Here is a 12241-nt window from a genome sequence, read left to right as displayed (position 1 = left end):
GCCTGTGTGTTCCACCCACATGCCCTGACTCACTGTATCATTGCTATCCAGTAACCCGTACCCCACTCTATATACACCCAGGTTTATATATCTCTCCACCATATATATCCACCATATCTTGTCATCATCTCTCTCTCTCTCTCTCTTCTTTTACTCAACCATCCCATTTATATTTTTATCCCATGTCCCTTGTGAGTATGCCTGGCACTTTGCCACCATCTCTATTCTGCTGTCTTCTACTCTCTTTCTTCTCCTCCTGTACTTTCCTCAGGTTGGGTGACCATGTATCTCCTTTGCAAAAGCACATGTGTTTCTGTCTTCATTCCTGATCTCTTTCTCTCTCTCCCCCTTTCTCTCTCTAGTTAGGTAACCTTGTACCTCCTCTACTGCAAGACACCTGTTTCTGTCTCTCTGTCTCATTATAACTTTTCATCACCTGACACAAGATCACCTCCTTCAATATCCACTCCACTCTTAAAAGATTTTTTTTGTCTTGGAAGGTACTTGCCACTTAAAAAGCATCCAGTCCCCACTGTAAAGTGGTTAGCATTTGGAAGGGCATCCAGCTGTAAAAATCCTGCCAAGACGGTTGCAGAAGTCTGGTGTCATCTTCTGATGGTCAGCTCTTATCAAACCCTCCTACCCATGCCAGCATGATGATGATGATGTGTGTATATATATATATACACACACATACACATATACTAGTGAGTAGACAAATGAAAGAAGGGTACTCAATACATTTATTGGGAGTTACATGTAGAGATCAAAATAGTTTGATTCAAACTCCTTGGTACTCTGAGTTTCAATCATGATGCTAATCTTTAGCCACTGAAGTCTGACTCTAATGGCTAAAGATTAGCATCCCACTTGAAACTCAGAGTACCAAAGAGTTTGAATAAAACTGTTTTGATCCATACATGCATATATGCATATACATACATACATACATATATATATATATATATATATATATATATATATATATGGTAAGCATAATTTGCAAAGTAGAAAAATTACTAGAAAGCTTCTAATTTGCAGAGAGAAATCTAAGTTTGATGTTATTGCTTTTGCTAGTTATCATTTGCTGAATTTGGCTTTAGATGTAGGATTTTACCAAGTATCAAAATCTAACAACTCTTGCTGTTGTAAACAGATTTTTATCGTTTTTTTTTTTATCATAAACAGTACTGCAGCCAAATGTAAAATTTGTGTGCTTCCATTGGTCACAAAGATCATTCTGAATTAGCAGCCAATCATAAAAATATTTTTGCTGCAATCTGACAGAATCATTAGCATTTGGTCCATCTTTTCATTCATCCTCCTCATCATCGTTTAACGTCCGCTTTCCATGCTAGCATGGGTTGGATGATTTTTCGCGTGCCACCAGCACAAGTGCCATTGAGGCGACGCAGGTAATGATCACGCTTGAATGGTGCCTTTTATGTGCCATCAGCACAGAGGCCAGTTTGTTGCTGTGGCAATGATCTCAGTCGCATGGATGCCAGCCATTGAATTTGATTTCTTCATTCTTAGTTCAAATACTGTTATTGTCAACTTTGCCTTTCATCCTTTCGGGGTTGGCAAATTAAGTATCAATGAAACACTGGGGTTGATGTAATCAACTAGTCTCCTCCCCCAAAATTTCAGGCCTTGTGCTTTTAGTTGAAAGGATTTTTGCGTAGAAAGTACATATTATTAAAGTTAATTTGTGACAGTAATTAACTCTTTATGTTTCTTAATACACATGTTTTATCCATAGAAGAATAATTGATTTTGTAAACTACTGTAAATATGTTGCATTTACTGCTGTGCTTAATACAGACTGCAAACAGTGCAATAGTTTGTTTTTTTGTTTTTCGACTAAAAGTATTTATAAGGAAGCAGTGGGCAGAGGTAATTTGAATTCAAAGTGAGCTGACCATGTGAGAAAAGAATATTAGCAAGCACTGATGCTATGAATGTTGAGTTATGTTACTGAGTAGTCATCATCATCACCATCATTTAACATCCATTCTCCATGCTGGCATGGCTTGGACGGTTTGACATGGATTTGGCTAGCAGGTAGTTGTCCAGACTCCAACCATCGATTGAGGCATGGTTTCTATGGCTGGATGCCCTTTCTAATGTCTACCAGTTAGCAGAGTGCACTGGTTGCTTTCTAAAATATGTTTTGCTAAGCAGCAACTGTGTAGAAGTTTGTATGCATTGTTGGTCATATAGGGTTATAGTATATAAGAAAATGTGCTATTATGGTTATTCTATTGAGTATGCACTACGTTTGTCATTTCATACAGTTTTGTAGTGATACCATAAGCCTAAGTGTTGTCTCAGCTGTGTTGTTTTATTTGGCAGTAATTGTTTAGGGCATGTGCTTTGTGCAGAGGGTATACTGCTTGAGTTGTGCTATTGAGTTGAAAGTGCTTTGTATAGGGAGTGGATTGTGCCTAGCAGGATTACCATTTTTATGTTTTTGTTCATGCTTTTATTCATTTTATCCTATATAATGCTGCAATTATTATTGACACTCTCTTTTACACTTGATATTAATAATTTGTTTCTTTATTTTTGTAAATATTTTTAGCTATACATTGTTCCTGTAGAGCGAAGAACAAACATTTTGTTTCTGATTTTAGCCTAAAGCTTTTGTGTCACTTTTAGCTTTAATATAGTTTACTTTCTTTTTGGCAAGTCTTGTAGGTTATTGACCTGAGAGTGAGTTGCACTTTTCCTTTTTCCCTAATATATTTTGGTATTTTGTGTTTTTTTATTTATGTATTTTTGTTTTATTCTTTTCTAAATATTTTTCTTCAGTGTAGATGGCTCTAGTTTGTTCCGTATTATTTCCTTTCATTTATATATTCATATGTTTTGCAAATAACTTGCACATGCAAGTGCTACCAGTCAAAAGCTTCACATACTGTAAGCCAACAAATGTATAGGATCATCAGGAGAGAATGCATGCCATTTTAGGGTCTACCTCTTGATGGCATCATTGTGCACTAGCTCCTCTTCCTCACTGAAATGAGGCCTCGTTATCAGATTTATAGGTGGCAGTGGCTGGTTATGGTTTCCTTCAGTGTAGGTTTATTTGATATGAGCACTAGTATAGATATAGTGTGTGCTGCCCAGAGCAGTCCTGCCATTTGCTGTCCCCCCCTCCCAGATCCGACAAAAAGGCATACTGCCAACAGCAAACCCAAAAGTTCCACCCAGGGCGAACTGCCACTAGACTCCCCCATCCTCAACAGTTATGCTAGTAGATATGAGCACCCAATTCTTCTTCTTTTGCGCATGATAAAGTGCCACTCTTTGGTTCAGTGAACAGCTTCTGGTTAATGTGAGGTGGCCAGAATCTTTTGCATGGCTATTTTTGATGGTCTCACATCTTTCCCTCTCATTTAGAACCCCTACTACAAAATATGATGATTAGGTATGGAAATGACACCAACAGAGCCAATGTCTCATCTTTAAAAATGTAATGCAAAACATCCACTTATAAACTGGCAATTAGTAGAAACTTACAATAGCTTAAAGTGGCCAAAGACTTTGCATGGTACTTTATATCTAGATCAGTTTTGGGCTGGTGTTTTGAACACTGTAGTCAATTGTTCTTTTCTTTTCTGTTTAGACTTTTCCATTCACTTAACTATCTGTTTATTTATATCAGAGCTTTACTTTATAACTAGGATATCTAGTGTATTATCTTATTTCTAATATTGATTCTGTTTTTTTTTTTAAATATAAATAAAATTCTTCTGTAGTATATTTTTCTAATTTTCTTCATGATTTTTGTGTTTTATACTATGAATTTTATCTTCATCTAAATATTTGTGTGGATAGTTCTACTCTAATTGTATGATTTCAATGTTTTCATCTAATTTAATTTTCTCATTTCTTTAATGATCTCAGAAAACTTAAATGCTCTCAACATGATTACATTTTAAACAAACAGACTCATTTATAAACAAGAATTGACATCTGATAAGTCGAAAAGAAAAAGTACCAAAAACTCAAAAATAACCACTCATCTTTTGCCATCATTGCAAACCGAAAAGAGTTATTCGACATGAGTTAACTTCATACTAAGGAACAACAAATATGAGGTATGCTTCAAAATGAAAGTAAGTGTATCCTTGTCTAGAATATTTATTCAAATTCAAACAATAAAGAGTGACAAAAAAATGAGTGAGATTTTCATATGCTACAGAGAGAGAAGTTGGAAATCGTCTTAGCGGATGTGCAGTAGAATGTATGCAACCTCAATAAGAGCAAAGCATATAGGAGTAGTGCATATTATTTGAGACAGAGGATGTAGTAAGTAGGTTGGCAGGACTCAAGTACTACATCCCTGCCCACAGGACAGTTCAATGATACATGGGTATGAAAAATTCAAAGGTTACAGCCAGTGATTTTGGTACTGACATTGGACCCTGGCTCGACATCTTTGCAGTACACTATGAGCAGGTAATGCACAAAGAGGTGATCTGCAAAGACATATACTTGGATGGGGGTCTAAAGCTAAATCCAGATAACCCATGAAAATTACAAAGCTATCCAGAAGCTATATTCTGCCGAGGAATCAGGTCAATCAAACTGGTGATTCATGGAAGTAAGCCCAGTTATTATACATGTGGTATTAAAAAGCACTGCAGTCTCTTCTACACAGAAGAAAAAGAAAAAGGAAGAAAAAGAGAGTGGCAAACAGTAGTAGCAGCGTGAACAACAATAAGCCCCTGATATTTATTTTTTTATTGCACACAGGAGACTGAACACAGAGGGGACAAACAAGGATAGACAAAGGGATTCAGTTGATTACATCAACCCCAGAGTGTAACTGGTACTTATTTAATCGACCCCGAAAGGGTGAAAAGCAAAGTCAACCTCAGCAGAATTTGAACGCAGAACATAAAGACAGACGAAATACTGCTAAGCATTTCACCTGGCATGCTAAAGATTTTACCAACTTGTATTCCTTATAAGCCTCTGATATTAAGAGAACGACTGTGACTGTTGCTATCACTGTATACAAAGCACAACCAATCCCAGTCTTCAGTTTAGTGCTGTGGTCTTAGCATCATGCACAAAACGCTCCAGAAACGTCTAGTTGCTAATCTTTTCCATTGAATTGCAATTATTTGTGGAGGAGATGGACTCTATGAAGTGGTTGGCAGTCATTGGAAACATCAGTGAGAGTAGAAAGAGCAAAACATACTTATGAGCCCAGTAAGAAACAAAAGTAAGTTAACAGAAAGGAACCTAACAGAAAAGAACCTGTAAAGGTGGTGAGCTGGCAGAAACGTTAGCACGCCAGGTGAAATGCTTAACAGTATTTCGTCTGCTGCTACATTCTGTGTTCAAATTCTGCCGAGGTTGATTTTGCTTTTCATCCTTTCGGGGCCGATTAAATGAGTACCAGTTACACACTGAGGTTGATGTAATCGACTTAATCTGTTTGTCTGTCCTTGTTTGTCCCCTCTGTGTGTAGCTCCTTGTGGGCAGTAAAGAAATAAGAAAGGAACCTGTATTCCTGCAGTACCTCAGTGTCCAAATTAGCAATGAGAACTTAATGATGCTACTAAATGAAACTAGAGAAATATTATATTGATTGAAGAAAAGATGGAGGTGAGGTGAATCTTACTCCAAATAATAAAAAAAACCCTGCTAATAAAGATCACACTAATATTGATTTCAAATTGTGGGGAAGAGGTAAGTCAATTACATCTACAGCAATACAAAACTGGTATTTATTTTATCGACCTCAAATGGATGAAAGACAAAAGTTGACCTTAGCAGAATTTCAATGCAGAATGTCAAGATAGATGAAATGCTGCTCAGTATTCTGTCCAGCATGCTAATGATTCTGCCAGCTCACAGCCTACCTTAGATCGTTAACCTGCCCAAAAGATATGGGAATTCAGCAAAATCTGAAGACAAAAACAAGTAGATTAGGTGAACCCGGTTTGCAGAAGCTGATTGGAGCTGATAGTGCTCAGTGCAAAGGGGTGTCCTGTGTTAACCAAGATGGCAGCTATTCACCTATTTGTGGGTGGGTTATCTTATTTATTTTGTGTACTAAATTTCTAATTTATTCTATTGTGGTACTAGGGAGATAATTGGTGGTGCAGAGCTGAGGACTCAGTTGCTGTATGTACGGCAGTGCAAGCCAATTAAAAACTTGGTCATCAGAAGAAAAATATAAAAGGAAAATAATAAAAGGGAGAACAAAATCCTTCTGCTGTGTCTGCTTCTGTTTCAGACTGCATTTGCAACCAGGAAGGAAAGCAGACACAGTAGATGGCTGAAAAGCTTTGTATTGTATATTTAGGTTTTTATGCCCAATGATAAGTAATAATTATTGTTATCATTTTGTAAACTGCTTTGTTTGTACATATACCTATTTAAGTAAATTGAATCAGCTAAACTGTGGAACATGGATGATTCTATCTTGAAGATAATGGTATAAAGAAAAGGAATTTTCTTTTAATTTACTGCTTTCAGAGTGAGAAATATTTTTGTCATCTAAAAAAATTCATCAAAACAACCATATAACAACTGAGTCTGTTTTGTACAGCTTAGCTGCAGTCATCAGCAGGGACTTTGATATATAAGCAGGTAGAGCATTAAAATGCATGGAACTGTTTACTGAATACCAACTACATTGCACCTTATATAACCAATGACTTTGTATGAGAAGCTGTATAATCTAGTATATAGCTTATGCTGACTGATGTATGGCTAGGCATATTTAATTAGAGGCAACTGCTGGTTAAATTCTATTGGTCTGCAGATGCAGAGTTCATTGGAACTACTCAATAAGACAACTATCAGTAAATTTAGTTATTCATTTACTTACCAGTGTGTAATCCAATTCTCAGGAGCAAAGGCATATTCCACAAATGGTTAACTCGTAGGTTGCCACATTGGTACAAAAGATCCAATGCCATTGTGCCAATTTCACCGGCATGTTTTATTCCATTACGTTCTGGAAGACCACTTACAACCATATAAGCATCCCCTATTGTTTCCACCTACAGGTAGTGAAAAATAAAATCCTTATTAATAGATTACTGATATATGAGTGTATTTCAGAGAGAAGGAGAGAGAGAGAGAGAGAGAGAGAGAGAGAGAGAGAGAGAGAGAGAGTGAGAATGTGTGTGCGTGAGTATGTGTGTGCACATGCATGTGTAAGAGGAAATATGGTGGCATAGAAAGAAAATAATTGACAGGAGAAAAGAAGAGAGGGAAATAAAATACTGTATAAAAATAAAGAAGGAAAGAAAAAAAGAGAAGTAAGAAAGAAATGCTAGAGAAAAATTTTAAAACAAAATTAAAGGCTTTCAGAAGATTAATAAAAAATATAACACAAGTGGAAAAAAGAGAGAGAATTTATGGTTTTTTTTTTACTATTTGTTTCTGCTGTTTCGTTAAACTGTTTGATTTTGTGGACTTGCTGTCGCATAATTATCTCTTCATTTGTTCCATGTACAATATGAGTTCCCAGTTTGTTTTAGTTTTTATTTATGCGTGTTAGATTATATAGTTAAGTATAGTTAGTGGAACCAACGACTGAACTCACTGCACCTTTGATGTCGCAAACAACAAATATGTGCATGGGTTGGTTAGAGGAAGAAGTATAAGAAAAGGTGAAGGATTTATTTCCAAAAATTGCAATGAACTCCAGTTTCATAGTTCCAGCTGGAACAAAGTTAGCTTGAAGTTCTTTGCAAAAGCACTCTATGCTCACATTGAATCTAATAATTCAATATTATATTTTGCTTTTAGCTTATGACTTTGTATAAATGGTAGTATGAAGAATTTAATATTTTCCACTTGGATTTGTAGATGTAATTTGATAAAGTAATTTGACTTCACCACCAAATTAGAAAAACTCTAGTAAATAAACGGCAAGTTAAATGTAATGTTTGAATACATAAGGTCATTGAGAAAAATCAATAGTATTTGTGTTTTCAGAGTTAACATATCCTACATAAGATACTAAAACCCCAATTTGAATAGATTTATTGTCATTATGAAACAAAGTCTAATGTTAAATAAATAAAATTAAGGCAACATTTTCCTTAAAGATATTTTTGATATTCATTAGTTGTTTTCAAGATAACATATGTTGAATATGATGTTATAGGAAATAGAAGAATAGAGTGAATGATTTTATAAATTAATATAGTTTTTTTTATATTTTATGCCCTGTATACTGAACACATCAATTATAATTATTTAGTATATTCATGCTTGTTGATGTTATTAAGTATGACTTTCATTTACAATGCATTTGTGGTACATTTAACAGTTGCTGACAGAATGCCTTTCAGTTCCATATATGAATTTGAATACATGCATACTCACATACATACATACATACATACATACATACATACATGCATGCATGCATACATGCATGCATATGTGCATACATGCATACATACATATCTACATACATACATAAGTGCACACATACATGCATGCATACACAAATACATACATACATACACAATACATACATACATGAATAAATGCATACATATATATATATATGCATACATGCATAAATGCATATTCATATGAATACATACATGCATGCATACATACATAAATGCATACATACATGAAAACATACATGCATACATTCACACTCACATGTGTATGTATGTACATACATACATGCATATATACATATGTGCATGCATGCATACATGATACATACATGCATGCATACATAAATGCACACATGCATGCATGCATATATACATACACAATATATACATACATATATGCATACATGCATTTATGCATATATACATGAATACATACATACATGCATACATACATGCATAAATGCATGTATACATGAATACATACATGCATGCATACATACATGCAAACATGCATGCATGCCTACATACATACATACATAATGCATGCATGCATACATACATAGAGTATTGATAGGAAAAATAGCTTCTCTTGAAACACATCAAATCTCACCAAGAAAGAACACAAGACAACTACAAATTATTTGGTCAACAAGAGAGATAAGGGAGCCACTAATCATACACATTGTGATAAAAATGTTAATTGTGCTATATCCTCATCAGCTGTTCAAAAATGTGTACATTGCCATGGGAGATGAAAGTATCTGAATGATATTAACAGGAATGATTGCACAAATTGTCATTATAACAAAGGTAGACTTGAACTAGAATGTTTTCAGACCTTAAAAATAAAGTATACTAGTGAAATATTTACATTTGACGGATATTTGTCCGCATCCTGTTTGTGTTAACACAACGTTTCAGCTGATATACCCTCCAGCCTTCATCAGGTGTCTTGGGGCAATTTCGAAACTGGGTTCTCATTCCTAAGGTATTTTTTGATGTTATTATTATTATTATTAATATTATTGTTATTATTATTATTCAGGCCACTGCTTGGAATTGAACTTGGAATCTTGGGGATAGTAGCCTATGCTCTTAACCATTACGCCGTATGCCCGTGGGCAATTACGGAGTAAATTTTAGGGCTTATAAATATAATATTTTCCTATCCTTCCTTAATACTAGTTCCCATATGCTGCTCATATCTGCACTTGGTCTGCTTAGGAGGTTGTTGTGTCCTAGCATACGTGCTGCATCCTTTAGTTTTCGTATTTTCCATTAGTGTTTGTCTATTATTTTAACTTCATCCCACAGAGAGATGTGATCTCCATGTTTCCACACATGATCAGCTCTACCCGATTTATCAATATCTCTTCACGTCACAGCTGTGCGATATTTGTCTACCCTTATTTTGAAGGGATAGCATGTTTCGCCTTTGTATAACCTACCATTACTTTATGAGATGGAGTACACGTAGTTTTTGATCATATTCTCTTCTATTGATGGTTTTACTCAAAGGAGATATTTGTGAAGTATTGTATTACTCTTGAATACTGTCCTGATGTCATATAGGCCACATATCTTTTGTAACTTTTCGGAGAGGCCTTTCACATAGGGTAGACAGACTGTGGACAGTTTATTGGTTTCATCCTCTCTTTTCTTCATAATTGGAGTGGATAGTATGTTTTTGGGGTAGTTGATGCTTAATAGATACTAACTACCTTCATCTATTTATCATTGACGGCTTCCATTTTATCTATTATTCATTCTCTTCCCACACAACACATACACTCTTACAACTCTTACTTATGCTCCCTGATCCTACTGTCACCACTTTCTATTCATCTCCTTGGACAAAGAGCCAGAACATATGCTCAACGCCTTAAGGTGTATGCTCTGACTCTTTGCTAAATATCATTTTTATCTCTTTTTCTTGCACCACTTCATACACCCTCACTCACTCATATTTCAAATGGGGTAGCCTTGAAACTCCTCTTGCTCAACCCAATCCATTGTCCTCCTTATCACTCTTCAACTCTCTCTCTTTTCTTCTCTCTCACACAAACATGTGTGTGTGTAAATATATATATATATATATTATATATATATATATATATTTATATTCAGAGAGAGCGAGAGATGAAAAAACAACCAAAGTTATATATCTATAAATAATGAAGACATAGGAAAAGTGAGTCTAAAAGCCGAATATACCACAAAGACAAATGGAAAAAATTATACAAGTGTCCAGTGTCCAATTGCCAAAATAAAATGGGGACTTGGATGAGGAAAATAAAGTGCAAATAAAAAATAAGTAATCATATATACATAGACTCATTTAAGTATACATATATATATTCTCACACTTAAACATACGTATATACATTGAAACATATACAAGTTTACATACGAATATATCTACATGCATATAATACTCATAAAATTATATACAATTACGAACATGTGCACATGCCAAAATAACCACATAAACTTAGATATGCATAAAGAAAAATATATAGACACACATACACATAATCATATTCATGGATGTATATGTATGAGCATAAAAGCACACTTAAATAAAAAAAATACATATACATGCACAATGATCCAAACTAAAATGATGTTCAAGTGTTAAAACTTGTTTAAATCTATGAAGGAAATCAATAAATCACATTATTATACATATATTAATATTATTGTTCTAAATGATTACTTGCTATTTAATGAAAAGCACACTTAATATATTTAGTGAAAAGGAAGGAGTTCAAATGACAGCATTTCACAATTATTAATATATTTGTGAAGTTAAGTGAAAAACATTGTCAGCTTTAATTTCTAAAACTTTGCCTATACAAAACTGGCACATCTTTCTGGTACCTTGCTAAGAATTTTCAGATTTCAATATGAACAATTCCAAGTCAAAGGGAATGTTTTTGACTTTCAAATAAAAGATATCTTCAGCAGGAGAACTAAAGTTCACTAGAAAATCAATGGTAACGTCTATCACATCTTTGTTTGATATTAGAAGTGGAACCAATGTAGAATTCAGTAGAATTATAGGTTTTAAAAGTATATTCATGAATTACATTACTATACTGCTGTGACCTTTGAGAAGGAAATTTTTCTTTCACAAAACAACTGCATGCATTTTTATCAGGGTTTGGCAAAGAAGAATTCTTTGAGACAAGTAGAATATTGCTTTCAAATTTTGGCATAAGGCCAGCATGTTCAAGGGAGGGGGTAAGTTGATTACTATGACCCCAGTGTTCAACTGGTACTTCTTTTATCAACCCTGAAAGGATGAAAGGCAAAGTCAATGTTGGTGGAATTTGAACTTAGAACATAAAAACAGACGAAATTCTGTTAAGCATTTTGCCTGCCATGCTAATGATTCTGCTAGCTCACCATCTTGAGGCAGGTAGAATATTACTAGCATTAATGTTTGAAGAAATTTTGTTATTATTCTCTTCTTCATCCTTATTACTCGGCAACTGGTACGAGGTAGTATCAAAAACTTCCCAGACTAGTTCTGTAGCAGACCAACAAATGGCAGCAGATGGTTATGTGTGCAATGAGACCTAACAGTGATCTTTATGAAGCAGTGTGCTGAGTGACATCACTGTGTTTACTTCACAAGTTGTGAAATTTGTGTTTTTGTGATCATGTGTCTGCTGTAGTCTGCGATCTTGTCATGGAAAGGAACAAAGAGGCAATGTGAAATTTTGTGTTAAACTTGGGAAGCCTGCTACAGAGACATTGAGTATGCCTGGGCAAGCTTATGGCAATGAGGCAATGGATTGTGCACAATGTTTCAAGTAGCATGGGAGCTTCAAAAGCAGAAG

At 34.9% G+C, this 12241-nt stretch overlaps 1 protein-coding gene across 1 annotated transcript in view; it reads right to left on the bottom strand.

The window, feature by feature from the left end:
- The window catches only part of LOC115209871 (retinal guanylyl cyclase 2-like), an 870127-nt gene that overhangs the window by 31241 nt on the left and 826645 nt on the right, over positions 1-12241 (bottom strand). Inside the window, exon 15 of the mRNA XM_029778448.2 lies at positions 6857-7031. Coding sequence (XP_029634308.2) covers positions 6857-7031 — 175 coding nt within the window. The remainder of the gene's footprint in view (positions 1-6856; positions 7032-12241) is intronic.

Source organism: Octopus sinensis, linkage group LG3, assembly GCF_006345805.1.
Source record: "Octopus sinensis linkage group LG3, ASM634580v1, whole genome shotgun sequence".
NCBI lineage: Eukaryota > Metazoa > Mollusca > Cephalopoda > Octopoda > Octopodidae > Octopus > Octopus sinensis.
Note: the sequence above shows the minus strand (reverse complement) of the source record. Positions and strands in the feature narration are given on the sequence as shown.